Source organism: Paramisgurnus dabryanus, chromosome 7 (assembly GCF_030506205.2).
Source record: "Paramisgurnus dabryanus chromosome 7, PD_genome_1.1, whole genome shotgun sequence".
In the NCBI taxonomy this organism is placed as follows: domain Eukaryota; kingdom Metazoa; phylum Chordata; class Actinopteri; order Cypriniformes; family Cobitidae; genus Paramisgurnus; species Paramisgurnus dabryanus.
In genome coordinates this window covers 6,535,636-6,554,101 of record NC_133343.1, presented here as the reverse complement: position 1 = coordinate 6,554,101, position 18,466 = coordinate 6,535,636, and the positions used below count along the sequence as shown (strand labels likewise).

At 37.9% G+C, this 18,466-nt stretch overlaps 1 protein-coding gene across 1 annotated transcript; it reads left to right on the top strand.

Moving 5' to 3' along the window:
* Positions 1–981: 981 nt before the first annotated feature.
* Positions 982–17,014, top strand: cavin2b (caveolae associated protein 2b). Its single transcript, XM_065293691.2, has 2 exons — positions 982–1,743; positions 14,133–17,014. Exons 1-2 carry the CDS (start codon positions 1,204–1,206, stop codon positions 15,003–15,005), a joined length of 1,413 nt encoding a protein of 470 aa, XP_065149763.1. The 5' UTR covers positions 982–1,203; the 3' UTR covers positions 15,006–17,014.
* The last annotated feature ends 1,452 nt before the right edge of the window (positions 17,015–18,466 follow it).

Genomic DNA, 18,466 nt, shown 5'->3' with positions numbered 1-18,466 from the left:
ACTTTTAATTTTTTAATCCGTCAGTCCTAGTACACGATGTAACTACAGAAGAGCAAAGTTTTAAATAGGAAAATATCGAAAAACTTTGGTTATTTTTTACCGCGATGCTAATGGTCTAATCGGATTCAATGGATAATGCTTAGCAATGCTAAAAGTGCTAACGCCAGAACCGGAGATCAGCTGAATGGATTCCAAAACTGTAAAAATCAAAATGTCCCTTTAAGCTTTACTTGCTACAAAATGTATTAAGCATGTTTTCAAAATATATTTTGGGCCAATTAAAAATGTTTTTTTTTTTGCTCTATGGGGAAAACCTGGCAACCCTGACTGAAGCATGTGATTAGAACGTCAAGTAATTATTTGCATTAAAAAACCTGTAAGATCCCATTTTAAATGTATCCTGACTTTGTATCCTGACTAAATACAAGGTTTCCCAAATCGTCTGCAGTGTTTCTCCATGCACCATACAAATGATTCCAACGGCACACTTTGAGAACTGTTTGAGTGACAGTATTTTCCAGAATGAACTAACAATGACTAAGACTGTAAACATGCTCCCACAAAATATCTAAAATACATGTAAACATACACACACTACCCGCATAATAAACTCTTCCTGAGAGTTGCTTGGCAGATCTTTCTAGGTGGGAAAAAAACACACACCATTGTTCTGACTTCCTTATTGTATCTTTTTCATTTTCTCCAGCTCATCTTCTCTTGTACGGATGAGGTCACTGTGCAAACATAACTCTGAATATACTATCCCCCTTCAAGACAAACAGGCCAGAACTTTGAGAGTTAGGGGAAGGCGCTCTGCACGCGGAGAGAGTTGCTCATGTTCCACTGTACACACCCACATACTCGCACTTGACACATGCAAACACATAACTCCCTGAGCAATGGGCCGGTCTGGTTGACATGGAAACCAAGCTCCGCCCCAATAGGGTGTGGATGGCCTTTTAAGCTGTGGGGAAACCTCACACTGCTCTTCCAAAGAGGGAGGGAGAGACGGAGAGAGAGAGAGCAGGGAGCGAGAGAGAGTCGCTATCTTCAAAAAGGGGTGGGAACGCTGAACCTGGAAGCTAAAAAGTTTTTCCCAAGCCTGCGAACAAGAATCAAAGCTGTAAGGACTAAAATCGAGCGGAAAACTTGAGACCAGCGAGACAACTTTCCTGCAAAAAAGTGACCGAAAACAGCCTCAGAATGGGAGAAGATGCAGTGCAAGTAGAAAGGAGCAGCATGGCAAGCTTACATGAGAGCCAGGAGCTGGTGGTGCCCACTCCCAGCCCTACTCAACCTTCACCCAGTCATAGCCTCACCCAGCTGGGTACTGGCGGGGAACCTAGCAGTCCCGGAGCTCATGACGAAGCCCCTACGGGCACTTTGCTCAAAGATGGAACTTCAACCACAGGCCCGGTGAATGCCATCACCGTCCTGACCCTTTTAGATAAGCTGGTGAACATGCTGGACACGGTGCAAGAAAACCAGCACAAGATGGAGGTCAGACAGGTGGAGATCGAAGGGGCGGTGAGGGGAATCCAGAATGACATGGTCAAGCTGTCCAAGAGTCATACCTCCACGTCCAACACGGTCAGCAAACTTCTGGAGAAGAGCCGTAAGGTCAGCGTCCACATGAAGGAGGTAAAAGAGAAGATGGATAAGCAGGCCTTCCAGGTGAAAAAGATAGAGGCCAACCACAGTCACCTGCTCAAGAGGAACAACTTCAAAGTGCTTATTTTCCAGGTAAATGAGGGGGTGTGATGAATATAATGTGGTCGGGTGAGGACACATGAATGATTGCATTGTGTGCCGTGTGTTGAATCCGTGTGTCCGTGTTCAACTTACAGACATGGGTAGCTATTTTTATAGTCAGTCTAAGGAATCAAGCTGAATGCCTCAAAGCTGACCAAATCATCTCACCTTTGGGGAACAAATCACATGCCTCTTTTAGGAAGGGTCCATTTGAACTGGGAGTGAAAGGTCACAGTTCACAGTGTAAAGATGAAAGCAATGTCAAGAGGGTGTAATTTGGCTTAGGGTCATTTCAAGGTGGGGTGAATAGTTGTGACTTCTAATCTCTACCTCTTAATGCCGTTGCTTACAGATGAAATGCTCAGACAAACTCCTAATAGCTGCAGTTATGTTCAAACCAATAGCATTATTTGTGTAAGCTCAGTTGGTAAAGCATTGTTCATGGGTTTGATTCCCAGGGAGCACACATACACTGAAAGTCACTTTGGATTAAATGTTTCAAAATTTGCATCACCAAAGATTAATCTTTCGAAAGCCCAATAAGATATCTTCAATATTTTAAAATTAAAAGCGTTAGGGATTCCAAACTGAGAGATCCAGAATGCTCTAAAGCTTGAAAGAGACTCAATACTGGAGGCTTGTTTTGAGGCTTAGCCAAAAGCTATTATTTGAAGTACAATAGCCTTGAATAGAAGGTGTGCCCAGAGATCAGCTACAGCGCTGGATAATGTGTATCCTGTTGTCAAAGGGCCCTGCTGAACAACGCTATACGTTACACAGGACGGCTGCTGTTTACTGCGAGACCCGCAATCAGTCGAATGACTCAATGATTCCAAAGTAAGGGAGAGTTGAGAGAAGCCTTCATTTCCACTCCCTCCCTCTCTTTCGCTCTCTCTCTCCCTTCAGCTGTGTGGTTACAGCAGTGGGACAAGATATACAGAGAATAAAAGAGCGAGGCAAAGAACGTTTTTCAGGCTTAAGGTCAATTCTGTAAAATTCTGTTTCCCTTCCGCCTTTACCAGCCAGCGCAGTTTTTCTGGAATAGCCTACATGGCTAACAGAGTCCTGTTTGTTGCAAGTGCCCCAAAAATGTTGTGCGTGTTGCTATGGTGCCTACGTAGTTTATTTGTGAATTTTCAGTGTCGAATGCCAAACAACTTTTCCGTGCCGCATTCCTTCTGCAAATAATTTTGTGCCTAGAGACGGGATTTAATTAACTGTTGTACTTTTTTAAAGCTTTTGGAAAGCAGTCTAGACATGTCTGGTCTGGGTATGAAGAAGAAGTGCATTTAATCCAACTCTGGTCTCTTGGGTCTATTGATCTATCCTTGATCACAGTCAGAATGGGTGGGACCGGGGTGGACGCAGGGGCAATGTGTTCCCAAAACTCATCAGGCCACCACACACACATTCCTGTCTTTATTTTATTTACTTGAATCTTCCCTCTTTGCACCCCTGCTTGAGTTGCCAGGGTTCGTATCTCAGGAATGATAGATCGGACCGCTACTCCGATCCTCCCCAGCTCATTAACCAGACTAACTTCTGCATGAGAACAAAAGGCTTTCTCTTGCATTTATACAGAGCACAAACGTCCGTTGTTACACAAGCTTGAGCAGACAAAAATTGTGGTGGTTTTGTCAGTCAACAAATGGTTTCAAACTTTTATTTGCGAGATAAAACCTTTCCTCATCCCTAAAAGCTACATTCAGGTGTTCGCCACACCCTCACGTCTGTGTTATTCACTTTTATCTTCCCCTGCTGCTTTTGGATCAGGGGTGCTTGGCTCCCACCCCTCAGGCGGACTACAGGAGAGAGCGTGAACACTGTTCTTGCTTAAGCAGAAACTCTGGCTGAAACCTCGCATTCCGGAGGGAAAGCAAGTCTCTCGCTCTGTCTTTCTGTCCAAAAGATAAAAATAGGACAGAGACCACAATCAGAGTTCACCAAGATGTTTATCGAGACGTGGATGACCAGAGTCATAACAAAGAAAAGGCTTTAAAGCTTTTCTTAGCTCATGACATGAACACTTGATGTAAGCCAAACAATTTTGTCATTCCCTCACCGTGATGCAACTTTCAACAAACACATTTCATTTATTTTCTCCATGTTCTTCCAAAACCAAACATATGGACCGTGTTACAGTTGCACAAGAAGTCATCGTTGTTGTCAGTGCACACTACTTCAATGTTTATCACATTGAAAGTCAAATCTTAGAGTACAGCATGGAATATTTTTACTACTGGGCCTTTGGTTTCACCTAATAAGGCTATCTGTGCCTCTCCAGGGAGAAAGAGAGGGAGAAAGAGAGAGCGGGTGTACGAAGGCCTGCAGGCAGAGAGAAGGGGACAAGAGTATTTGTTTCCTCTTGTCCATAAAAAAGACATAATCTCACTTCAAACTCTTTTTGCTAGCGTTCCCACTGGTGCACCATCTAATAAAAGCGAGACAGAATGAGATGAAATGAGAAAAGATGGCTTCCATAAAGTGGAAGACTTAAAACATACACTACAATAAAGATACGGAAGCGGCCACTGGGGCTGTACCCTTTGAAAAAGTTTACTTTTGTACTTAAACGGTACATATTAGGACTTTTTAATGGGTGCCGTCCCATAGACAGGTTTTGTGTAAAGGTATTATAATGTAACTTACTGTACTTTATGATGACATTACACAAAACCACCCTCTGAATTTTAACTGTAGCCAAAACACTGCACTGAAACTATTCCGGCTCCGATTTCACAGGAAAGAAAAGCAAGTAAATCCTCGAAAACAAGAAAGAAATACACAATTGTACGTTACAATGAAACATGACAATAAACTTCAAAGTCCTGTGGCGTCAATGCATGCTGGGAACACGGCAGTAATCATGTTTTGTTGTGAGGAAACAATTCCTGTGCAAAACAATATTACAGCTGTGACTGTGACTGGTTGCAAGCTCCTGCAAGTAATGACAATGTGCTGACATTTAACAGTAACAGCATGATTCAAATTTGCAGTTTTTACTTTTTAAATACATAAGCATTGTTGTCAGCAACGGTTACACAATATGTAAATCAGTCCTTATTGAGCAATACGACTTAAAAACTATGTATGTGGTGTGCTGCTGTCCCTTTAAGAGGATATGCATGTATTCATGCATCACAGTTAGAAGTATTAACTGTAACAAAAATTAATTAAATACTAAATTAAATCAAATCATAATGAATATTCAGAATTGTAGTTAAATCATTGTCGCACAAACAATTACACCCATGGTGACACCGAGAGCGTTCAAAATTCCCCAAATGACTGAAGCACCTTAGGGTTCATGCTGTGCAATTTCACTGTACAGGGTTAAATACTAGAGGATCATGAGAAATATTTTACACGAAAGAGGCTAAACATGTTTACGCACATCACAATTAGTTTAAACGGTTTGATATTTGTTTAGTGTCAGATTTTGCTGCATGTCATATATTTTCATACAGTACATACACATACAAATACAACCATATTGCAAAGTGTTAACGCAAAACACTGTGGTTCCATGGCAAAAAATTGTCAAATTTGTTTCTTTTGTAGATTAACTTGAAAGTAGAGGGGGATGTCAATAAGGGGTGTGGCATTTTGTGTATGGGAATCTAATGCTTAATGTGATAAAAGGATGTTTTATACTATAGATACTGCAGTATACAATACTTGGACTGGATCATGGAGAAAATGGAATGGATTAGCAAATATAATAAGACAGTTTTTATAATTTTGACTCAATTGAACGCTGCATACTAACACATATGCAATAAAAAAAAAAATGCACACATATAAACAGTAAACAACACACGCTTACAACAGTCTCCAGTGTAAAAATAAGTGAAGCTGTTATCATTCTCAGACAGAGTTGCTCTACACTTGCTTTCCTGAACACATATTGAAATTATCTACAAAAACAGGCATGCTTTTGAAACTAGGGTTATAAATGCTGACAGAACGCTGACTCTTTGGTCCTATCTAAATACACACACAAACACACTGAAGAGACAAAAGCTGTCATTGTGTTGTGTGTCCCATGACAGGGAGCAAAGCCAGCAAAGAGAAAACCATATCCACAATGCCCTGAGAACTTACGTCAAAACGTACATGCAAGATAAATGACAATCCATCAAACAAATTTACTGTATATGATATATTTACATTTATGCATTAGCAGGCGCATTATTCAAAGTGACAGTACAGCGCATTACAAGGTTTTTGTACGTGTATACAGTCCTAGGTTCCAACTTACGACCTTTTACACTGTTAATGCAATGATCTAAACAGGAACATGTGTGACTTACTGTAAATAAATGATATAAGCAAGTAACAGTTCAAATATTTCCTTTTAAATTCATTTACACCAATCTCCTCAGGATTAAGGTTTCAACATTAACATTAAACTGACTGTTTTTGCCTGCATTATTATGTGACTATGTATGAAAGATAATGCAGAATGCTGCGATTATTTAATCAAAATCTAGTATTTAATAAAGTAATGTAATAAGATGTGGATGCATGGAGTAAATCAAGTTCTACCATTAAAAACACAAATCCAGTTATTATAGTTCAGACCTGTGTCTATATTAAGGCATCGCTAGAAGTTTTTCCAGCCCTGATTATTTAAGAGAGGAAAACCCACTTCCGCTCCTTCACAATGTTTCTTTCCAAATACTTTGTTCTGCTTGATTTCTTACATACCTTTATACACCATAGAGACACATAAGGTAAACGCTGCTTTATTTAAAAAACGTAATTCAACACCTAAAAATTTTTATAAAATTAAATTTTCTCACTTTAAAAAATAATTTAATTGGTAACACCTAAAATATTTAAACATTTTTAACTTACAATTTTCACTTAAAGGTGCAGTGTGTAATTTTTAGAAGGATCTCTTGACAGAAATGCAAAATAATATACAAAACTAAATTATCAGGGGTGTATAAAGACCTTTCATAATGAACCGTTATGTGTTTATTGCCTTAGAATGAGACGTTTTATCTACATACACAGAGGGTCCCCTTACATGGAAGTCGCCATTTTGTGCAGCCATGTTTCTACAGAAGCCCTTAACGGACAAACTTTTTTACTAAGTTGTTTCCAACGATGACATGTTTGTCCGGTGGCGGCTACCGTAGCTTCTCTATGTGTTTCAAAATCAAGAGGTGAGCAGTGGACTGAGCCGTTGGTTGCAATTCGCAACCTCACCACTAGATGCAGCTAAAATTTACACACTGCACCTTTAAAGTTACCAATTAAAGTTTTTTTTAAAGTTGATCCAACTTTTACTTTTTACAGTGTAATTCAGTGTACAAAGGACCAGCATGGTTGCATTTATATTTTCTATACTGGTGCACATAACGGGATGCTGATATACTGGTGTCTTAACCAGGCTTTTCAACTATAGATTACCATCAAGCCTCCCTTAATCAACCAGTTTAACGGCACCATGAAAATCTACAAGCACTATACCAGCATGCAATGTCTCTCTCTCTCTCTCTCTCTCTCTCTCTCTCTCTCTCTCTCTCTCATTATTGCAGTGAATTGCAACAATTCCTGTGTATTTATTTTTAAAGTCAAAAAACTATGTTGACGCAAAAACAACGCACATGGGCATGCAGCTGTTTCCTGTCAGATGTGATGTTACTGGGCGTCAGGAAGGGGCATGCGAGCGTTAAACATTTTCAGCCAATCGCACTGCACTGCTAGAGACCAAAACAAAACGTGAGCTTGCTAATAACCTCCTCATCATTTACAAATCCTTCAAACATAGCCACGTACTACCAGCCCGTAGCTTACCACACCCACCTCTAACCAAATATTTGCCCTCAATCCTTCATAAGTAGGCCCTGAGGTGGACGGTGTGTCAAGTGTGTTTAGGACATGAAGTCAGTATTGCAAAACCAACTGGATAACATCTGAGATAACCCTGTATCTGACAGCAATGAGACGAGACAGCGTGGTACAGGGAGGCCCTTGCGTTTTGGTATGTCTAATCACACACCAGTCAAAATCTGAACACACCTACTACTTATACTTCATTCACATTTAAGAGTTGTAGTAAAGCTATAATACTACATAAAGGTTGTAGCTCAATGGTGCTAACAAGGTCAAAGTCATGGGATCGATGCCAATGTGACATGCAAACTTACATGCAAATGTATGAACGTCTCTTCTAAATGTATGAAGTAAAGTGCAAAGTTAAGTGTGGGAATTATATTTTAAACATAAAATAGAAACTAAAATACAAATATAATAAAAATATTAGGGATGCTAAACAATTAATCGGGATTAATCGTTAGCAGAATAAAAGTTTTTGTTTACATCACATATGTGTGTAAGCTGTGTATAATAAATATGTATATATATAAATATGAACACATTCATGTATAATTTTAAGGAAAATAAATGTATATATTAAGTTTTTATATTTATATATAATATAAATTATACATAAATATACAAATGTATATACACATGTAAACATTTCTAAAACATATACATGCATGTGTGTACATTTATTTATACAAAGTTATTATACACAGTTCACACACATATATGATGTAAACAAAAACTTTTATTCTGCTAACGATTAATCGCGATTAATCGTTAAGCATCCCTAAAAAATATCTTCACTGTACAAGCGGACTCATGAAAAGCTTTTCACTGTTTAACTTCATAAATCATCCATAAAACAAACAACAAATACATTAAAATTTTATCATTAACTTATATTATGGCTGTGCAGTATATAAAATAAAAAAAAACATTAAATGTTGGGGTATTCGATATGCGCACATTTCACTGATCTATATAAATGACTGGATTGCGCATAGAACGCTTAGTGTAACAGCGTGAAATGAAGCCAGCGCAGAGTTCAAGCGGCCATCTTGGTATACCGAACCGGCAGAGGGCGTCATTGACTTCCATTCAAAAACATGATCTAATTTCACCCGTTTTACAGCGTATCAGTCACACAAGGTTAATTTTTAGGATATGTGTACGAAAAATAATAGTTAATTCTGGTGTTATTTGCACCGTTTATGTTTAAATCGGGCAATATAATGGATTTATAAAAAAAACGTTAAGGTGAGTGTGTCTGCTGCATTCTGTTAATGACACGGGTATAAATAAAGTTTTTGACATTAAGCTGCACGGTCAGCGTTATTTCTCTGAATAAGTTTAGTTAACTTGTAAAGATAACATAATTACAAAACCAGCTAATTATTGCGTGCACATATGGTATAAAGCATGACTATTTATTTAAATTTTAGAATGAGCATGTTTGTCATCATTAATACTAAATATTCTGCGATCGGCCGCTGATCTGATACTGTAAAGAATGTAACGTTATAATAACTGATTAAAAAGCAAAATGTACAACGTTCGGTAAATAACTATGTACATGCTTAGGACGTTTGTGTTGTAATAATGTACAGGGAGACTTCAGATATAAAAAAATAATAAAGTGATGTTTTATCATTAAAAACTGATCACGTCCATTGATTTAATAGAATGGCACAATTTCGCTATATTGCGCATCGCTAATTTTATGTACACTGTAAAAAAAAATTTGGTATAACTTAAATAAGTAGGTTAATTCATTATATTAAAAAAAAATAATCAACCAAAAAATTTATTCAGAATTTTAAGGCAACCTGATAACTTAATTTTTTTAAGTTGAACCAATGTTTCTTCAATTTTTTACAGTGCAAGCATAATTGGCAATTCATTATTATTTACAAAGCAAATTATACGCATCTATGCGTAAACGCTTACTTTTTTAATATGATCCGGAACATCCGATTTGTTCACTCTTTTGCCTTGTCGTGTAGGTATTTATAAAATGTATTTAAAAATCAAGCTTGGTGCTCATTGTAGGCTTTTATGTGTCTTTTATTGACTACATCTGGTCAATACTCGCATAAAATAAAACCTGTTCTCTTTTCTTACATAAAGAGAACACGTACAAAGCAAGCATTGTAGTGCAATGACTCAAACTCACACACGCTTAGTGAAACCCACTTTCAAAAATACATTGCTTTTATAACTGTACAAACAACAACTTTATTAACCCCATGTGAAGAATTGCTGCAGTATATGTGTTGAGAAAACATGTAGAAACTCAGCTATCATGAGAACTTACTTTGCCCGGGGCAAGAGAGACCGGTTTAGTACACAAATGAATTCAAATAGAAGATTGATTTGACAGGATACTCGGAGTGAGGCAATCATGATTTTAAGCGACAAAAACACACTGTGTAAGAAATCTAAAACATTCACACACATAAGCTAGAATATCCGTATGTCATCACGGAGATGAACCATAGTTATTCACAACTTATTTCCAGATCTCCGCCCTAAAGGCTAGAATGCATGGAATGAACTATTTAAAGTGATTCACCAATTTAAGGAGCAAAGCACGAATGCCTAAACTTGCTTAAGGTTGTATTATTGACATTAAAGCCTAATTTAAGGGTATAATACCAATTTTTGGACATCAGGAGTAAAGTGAAGAACTTGGTTAGGTTAAGAAACTATTCCATGGCGCAAGCTCTTGTTAAACTCAAACACACATCAAATGTCAACATTCCACTTTCATTCGCGGATGATTTGCTGCATGGTGGGGATCTGTGAGTGACTGGCACCCACCCATACAGAAATCTTACACATGGAAAACCATGCACACACAGTTAAATATAAAGCACATGTACTGTATTTCATACAGTTTGCAGCATATATTTTATAAACAACATAAATGTGGCCATTGTGCAACATAGATATGTAACACACATTTCTGTCAACAACTTTAATTCATAGTCATTACGCATTCAAGTAGTAATGCAAGTTTTCTCTCTCAGTCTCTCTCTCTCTCTCTCTCTGCATATAAACTAATTGTTAAACGTTCATATATGGTCATATGTCAAATTTCTGTTTTGTTGTCCAGTTTTCAGTTTAGACTGAATCATTAGCTTTTGATCGACATTAATCCCTCCTGCCACACAGGCTAGTCAAGTGACTTAACACCTTTTTCTACCTTTTCCTATTTCCAAACCGTTTGAGCGACAGATCGCCACCTGCTGCCCTGTGATGAACAAAACTTACAAACATGCATGTCAGGGAGATCCTAACAATGCTTTTTTGCTATGAAAAGTACATCTTGCGAGCTTTACATAATGGAAGATAATGACTAACGTTAGTGTTTCGTTATAGTATTAGACAGTATAATTACTATAACATTAAATAAAGTATATTTTAACTTTGTACTACGTTGTAAATGACCAGCATTCCTTATTGTTTTATTCATTTCATGTAAAATAAGTAAAAACAACATATCACAAATATTAACACTGTTATATAAAACTTTGTGTATCGTTTTTTCATTCCTATATGCCTGTAAAATGTAAAACATTTTACCCATTGTTAAATTTCCACAACTTCACCATTTAGCATCATGGTTAATTTTAAACACGTGCTGGTCATTCCATAATTAACAGTTTTGTGGAAAACTCATGAAAGAGGGGAAAGGATAGATGGATATGTTCAAGTCTCCAGAAGGGTTCGAAAAATGAAGGCATACACGATGGGAAATTTCATTTTGCTTACTTTACTTCCAGAGCGTTCGTCACATGCCGATAGCGCCAGACTAAACACCCTCCGCGCATGCGCCAATTCAACGGCCGTTTCTCAATCCGAAGGCTGCAGCCTCCGGAGGTCGCATTTGTACGCTGAATACGTCATCAAGACTTTTTTATTTCATAACATTTACAATTATAAAGTTGACTATTATTCTTTGTTAACATACTATTAACATTGCTGCAATATGCGTATGACTTGCGAATGTAATGCTCAGATAATTTAAATAAACCAGGCTTGATGACATATGCAGCCTGCATATGCGACCTCCGGAGGCTGCAGGATTCCGATTGAGCAACATATCCATTATTAACCCAATTAACAATAGTTTACCAAACTTATGCCTGTTTAAAAATAAATCTCACACTGGCAACACCGTACTAAACAACACATTTGCAACCAAAAATAAGAAAAAAATATTTACATAAACCAGCCAACAGTCTCAACATGTTTTTTCCTGCAACATAACTGAAGCATATATAATATGATTTATTATTATACATATATTAATGTTATAGTCATAATGTAATAGCCATACATGTAATGACTTAAAGACATAAATGCAAAACTTACATGCATTAAATAAACTTTATTTTTGATCCTAAGTAAGCACTAAGGTAAAAGAGGCTGTGCTTTATCATAAAATAAGTCATGGCTGAAAGGTGTTGTTAGGCGAGATGTTGAGTCACCTGCAACATATTCAGCTGTGACTTATTCGCGATACAACACTAGTCTCAAGTAACTTATTGCTTTTATATAACGGTTAGCACACAATACAATTATTAAAGGGATGGTTCACCCAAAAATGAAAATTCTGTCATAATTTCTCTTCCTCATATGTTGTTCCCTACAGAAAAATCCAGTATAAGCTGGTAGCTGGTTTTAGCTGGTTTAAGGTGCAGTAGCTGGTCTAAGCTGCTCCTCTCACCCTGGCAAAGCTGGTGGGTCAGCTGGTCTTCCAGCCTGACCAGCTAAGCCCTTACGAAAATTAACCATGGTTTTACAACAGTTAAATCCAAAAAAAAACATGGTTACTGTAGTAAAACCATGGTTACCACAAATTACCATGGTTTTGACAATCGTGGTTTTTCAAAACCATAGTTAAGCCATGGTTAGTGTAGTAAAACCATGGTTTTGCTGATAGTAATCAATACACCAAAAAAACATGGCTACTACACTTTTACCACAGTAAAACCATGGTTAATTTTCGTAAGGGAAGTCTAGCTAGACCAGCTTAAAAAGTGACCAAAACACAGCTAGACCAGCTTGCTACATCACTAATAGCAGCTAAAACCAAGCTGTAAGACCAGGTTAACCAGCTTACTATCTTATGCTGGTCTTAGCTGTATTTTTCGGTAGGGTTCTAAACCTGTATGAATTTTTGTTTTTTTAATAAACACAAAAGAAGATATTTTGAAAAATGATGGTAGGCACACTGATTGTAACCACTGACTTTGTAACCAAGTTAACCCTGCTGTGGCAATTCAATAATAGACTGATGTAACTTGGAATATGAATTTTCCATGCTAAAGTTTACAGGGAGTTGGCCAGATTTATTTGCCAACAGTGCCAGAAAAGCCATGCAAATCCCTTTGATCCAAATTTGCTTTCGAAAAAGAAGTTCTGTTCTGTGAACAGATTTGCTATAGTAAATCCCCAAATTGATTTTTACCAAAGATTTAGCGTATTGTAAATGTCCCCGTAATTATGTATCCTTGTTCTGTTGGGTCAGATCTATCTCTGCGGTTGGACAAGCCAAACTCACATTCCCTCACACATGGAGAGTTTCTGAGGCCAGAGATTCAATGGGGAGTTCAAAGGCGAACGCGGCCTTTCAATCATCACAGAAGAGCAGAAGTAAACATCAAGAGTGTGTGTTTGCTCGCACATGCACACTAAGGCCCATTAGCAGTGAATGTAATTAGACAGCATAGCATTCTCACTCTCTAGGGAGCACATTCTTAAAGAAGCACTTCACCCAAAATAGTCATAAACTGCGCTGTATTGCGCTTCTGGTAAACAAGTCATTGAAAACATACAGATGGGTAAAGAAAATATGTTTGGGTGTGTTCGTTTCTGACAGCCAACCTAAATCAGATGTAAAATAATAAACTGGGAGGTTTTCCTGCACGGTTGACCTCATCTATATGAGAATTTAGAGCCTTATCGCTAAGAGAGAAGGGGGGTTTAGACTCCCCTGCGCATTTCTGTCATGCCATGGAACATTCTGACGGGGTGCGCACAGGGTTGCTTTCCAGGTGTCCCTATTGCTGCACTCCGCCCCAAATGTTTCCGGACCCTCATCCTACTCCCCTTCAAAGTCCTTCAACACACTTCCCTGCTTTCTCTTAGTTGCCTCGCTCTCTCTCCCTGTCGATCTGTGACTTGGCCGTCCTCCAAAACTCAGTGGAAACTCTGATATGAGCTGTGTAGGGTTATGCCTGGCCTTCCTTCCCCATCGTCTAACTAGTGTTCAGCCTTTGTGATTGTCTCCAGAAGGGAAGAGAGTGTCGGAACACACTGTTTTTACACCGAAAGTTTGTGTCCCCATGTCGCCAACATACAAAAAATGTTCACGTTATGTACAGTATAGTGACACAAAAATTGCATACAGTATAGAAGCTCACCATAATGGCAAAAGTTGCCAAAGCTGTGCATCACACATTATATGGTGAAAATATGTTGTTTTAGATGCTACAGATTCTTACTTTCTTTTGTGCATTTTTGTTTTGCAGGATGAAAATGAAATCCCTTCAAGCGTCTTTGTGAAGGAACCTGAAGACATACCTGAACTGGAGGAGGAGGAGGTAAGCCCACCCATCGATCCCAACCGTTCTCAAGAAGACGGCCTTCATACCATTGCCCTTTCCTCGGACGAGGAGCAGCCACAAGAGGAAGATGAAGATGAAATTTTGAGGGTTCTGGATCAAGAAAGCGAGGCCAGAATTGACAAAACTCGAGCTGAGAAGATCAAGAGTTCCAGTCTGAAGAAAGTGGACAGCCTAAAGAAAGCTTTCTCCAGGCATAACATCGAGAAGAAGATGAACAAGATCGGCACCAAGATCGTTTCACTGGAGAAGCGTGAGAAAATCAAAAAGAGTCTGACACCGAGCCACCAGAAGAGTCCTAGTGCCAAGACCTCCAGCTTCAAAGTCTCTCCGCTTACCTTCAACATCAAGAAGGTTCGCGGCAAAGACGGGGAACCGCATGATGAGGCCTCGGCTCAATCGGAGGGTTCACCATCTGCTGTCGCCTCAATTGAGTTAGCCCCAATTGATAGCCCGACTGAAGACCTGTCCTTCCAAGAGGTTCACTCACAGCTTGCACCAGGCCATGAGGAAGTCAAAGCGGCAATAGAGGCGATGGAGAAGGACGAGTTGCCCAATGTCCTGAATGGAACAGCTGAGGTTGAGCTGTCAATCACGGAAGATGTAAGCGAGGAGTACGCCCTTTCTGCCACGCTTCCTCAGGATGCCTCCCACAATGCTTTGCAGGAAGAAAGCAACGAGGAAGAAGAGGAGGCAAAGGAAAGATTGCAGAGTGAAGAAAGCCCTCTAGCAGAAGCTGCAGGCCAAGCCGAGGGTGTTGCTGTAGGACAAGTGTCCTAATGTCCTGACCCTTCATTTTGGCCATGACATCCTTCTAAGTTGAGAAAACACTCTCTCCATTATTAGTACCAGCCATCCCCCATCCTGTCCTGTCCTGGCAGAGTCCCATCTTTGCAGATGTCGTATTTTGCTGTATTAGTACCCAACGTTTTCAAAAGGCAAAATTCACATTCGTTTAAAAATTCCCCATCAGTTCAACTCTAAACCTTCTGCTTGCGAGAAAACCACTCCAGCAAAATCTACCGGATATTCAATCTTCCACTGTTGGTTAGAGCTTTGGTTTTGTGAAGCCTAACTGTCAGCTGATGAAAGGTGGCAAAGGAAAATAAAATCCTCAAAGCCAAAAGTCAATAAATGCCAAGTGCGCTCCATCTACCTGATGGGTACGTTTTAAACATGGCCTCTCAACCCACAATTCATTTTTTTCTGGAACAGCCTGCACACATCTGAAAGTGATATTCACTTTATGCAACCTAGATAGATATGAAAGCTTTTTATCGTCTGTCCAATATAATTGTGTTTTAAAGGGTACCGCGACTATAAACACATGTATCTCTTAATAGATTAACACTGGGATTAGTAATAAGAATGTCAAATTAAAAACAGTACAAAGTCATAGTTTTAATAAAAAAATCTTTTCATTCAAAGACGGCCATTTTGCTGACATCAAGGTTGAAATCAAAACCTAATACATAATGGCGGCCTCCACAGCTTATTATAAGTATTACATCTGGGGTCTTTGAAGTAATAAAAATATTTATTGTGTTTCTATCAATGGATTTTAGTAGTAAATGCAAAATACAAAGTATTAAAGTATACAAGTCTTCATAGCAGAGGTACCCTTTGAATCATCTTTTATTTTGGGTATCAAAAATGTATATGTAATGAATCAAAAACGTATGTTGTATTCAATCACACTGATTATACTGTGAACCCAAACTATACAGAAACAAAATGAGGTTGAGCTAATGTCCATAAACTACAAATATGTGTGGATATCTGCTTTGTAGCAAATATTAAACAAGTAGATGCAAACACCACAATACATCAATATTCAGTATTTGGGTTGCTACATATATCGAATGCTGTTTACAAGGGGACCCTGGTTTTCCCTGAGCTTCACATATGTCTCGGACCGTAATAAAATAAAAACATTCCAGCTTTTAATATATGGCTCTGTTCAGAGAGCGTTTCTAATGCTCGTGTTGGCATGGTGTCGGAAAAGAAAAGCCTTCATCAGGCATTGAGGGGCCAGAGCAGATTTCAAGCATATTTCTGAAAGTGATGAACGAGACTTTCATTCCAGTTGGATGCAAATAAGCCTACAGAGATGCGAAGAATAGTGGGGAACCGAAAAAGAAAGTCTGTTTGAATTGAAGTCATGTTTTAAATGTAATTTAGGGGAGAATAACACAGCGGGTAAATGGAAAGGAGAAATCAAGAAGAAACTTGTGCCGCTAACTACCAAACGCTTATTGTGACTTCTCAATGAAAAGATTAATCAACAGCATTATCGTATTTTCCCAATAAATTTGACTCTGATATTAAAATACACGTCTGAATAAATGGGAATCTCTTTTTATATATTTGTGATGTTGTGATGTTGCTGCCGCCTTTCTTGACGTGAGTAAATTGAGTATTTTCATTTCAATCTCCAGTGCTGAACAAAATCAAAAGTGTGTACAGTATCTTTGCTTTGGGTGGATGTGAATGGGATTTTACTTCTTTTGAGTCTTTCAAAAAATAACAAAGTTTAACCGTTTATTGTTGCTTATCTTGTAACCCCTAATCTTTATACAATTCTAATTGCCTTTATGATTTCATAATATATATGAGAGAGCTATACTGTATGTTGTCTTGGTTATATCACATTATGCCAAAGAAAAGGCTTTGTTACAGCAGACACTTTGTGTTTCTGTGTCACCTGTTTGCAGTCTTGTTATCGAAGCACGCTGTTGAAATTGTTCTTATAATACAATTAAATAAAGATTTTGAATCATTTCTTTTCATATCCGTCTACTCAGTTTCTTTGTAAAACTCTCAAGAGAAAATCTAATAGTTGACTAAAAACACATTTTTAATGTAAATGTGATTGATTGCCTGAGACTAAGTGCTTTAATAATGTGAAGTAAACATCAACAACAGTTTTGATCAACTGTAATATATGCACTTCCTTCTGTGTCATGGCTGTTATTGCTTTTCATAAATGAAGGGAAATGTTCTAGCAATTTATATTTACATATTTTTGCCAATATCTCAATGTTTTCATCTCTTTAATTAAAACAAATGAAAGGAACATTATCGGTTTTATGTAAAGATTGAGGCCTTATGGCATAATGTTGATTACCATGCAATTAATGAATCATCCCTTACAATGGAAATAAATGAGCTCAATGCAAATACACAGTTTTAAAATGACAAGATACAAACACTATGCATTAAAGGGACACCCCACTTTTTGGAAAATAGAGCTCCCCTACAGTTAACCATTTGATCTTTATCATTTTGGAATCCATTCAGACATAATCAACATAATCCATTGAATCTGGTTAGACCATTAGTATCGTGCTCAAAAATGATCGAAGAGTTTTGATATTTTTTCTATTTAAAACTTGACTCTTCTGTAATTACATTGTGTACTTAGGCCGACAGAAAATTAAAAGTTGCAATTTTCTAGGTCGATATAGGAACTATACTCTCATTCTGGTGTAATAATTAAGGACTTTGCTGCCGTAACATGGCTGCAGCAGGCGCAAAGATATTACGCAGCGCCCGAAAATAGTCCCCTTAGTAACTTTCAATAGCAGGGGACTATTTTCGGGAACTGTGTAATATCTTTGCGCCTGTTGCAGCCATGGTGTCCCTTTAACATGGTTTTAGTGCGAAAAATTAATGTAATAACAACATTACATAAACATTGCAACACAATTGTAGTATTGGGTAGCCCATAATATTACTCAGATCAGACTTTTCTCAATTGTGTCAACATGTATACATCTTGTACGGATTGCATATAAAATACTAATATTTTAATTATGGATGGAATGAAGTGAAAAAAAAAACAATTCATTTGTTGGGTATAAATCTAAGGGAGGAAGAGATTACAGATTTCCATTCTCCAAAAAAAAAATAATGGAATACCATCTTTCAAATATATGACCTTAAAGACGGCTCCTTAGGCTCTCGCGCCCTCTGGCGTTTAAATGCAGGATAACACAACATAAAACATTTATACTTGAGCTTCGTAAAGACAAAACAAGCGTTTTTAAATGTTTATATCAGACCGATACTAAAGAACTAAACAATAAATCTTCAAAATATGTGTGGCGTTATTATATGTCGATATGTTTGTTTGTAAATTATAGGCAAATGTGTTTTTTAATGCCGTGCTAATTTAAAATTTGGTTGAATTTTCATGCGACTACTCAATAGGAAATCCACATTAAGATTACAATCTCATT

Bases quoted from the DNA above. Each gene is read 5' to 3' on its own strand.
- cavin2b (XM_065293691.2), top strand. From the start codon at position 1,204: ATGGGAGAAGATGCAGTGCAAGTAGAAAGGAGCAGCATGGCAAGCTTA. The intron at 1,744-14,132 runs GTAAATGAGGGG...TTTGTTTTGCAG, and splicing joins TCAAAGTGCTTATTTTCCAG to GATGAAAATGAAATCCCTTC.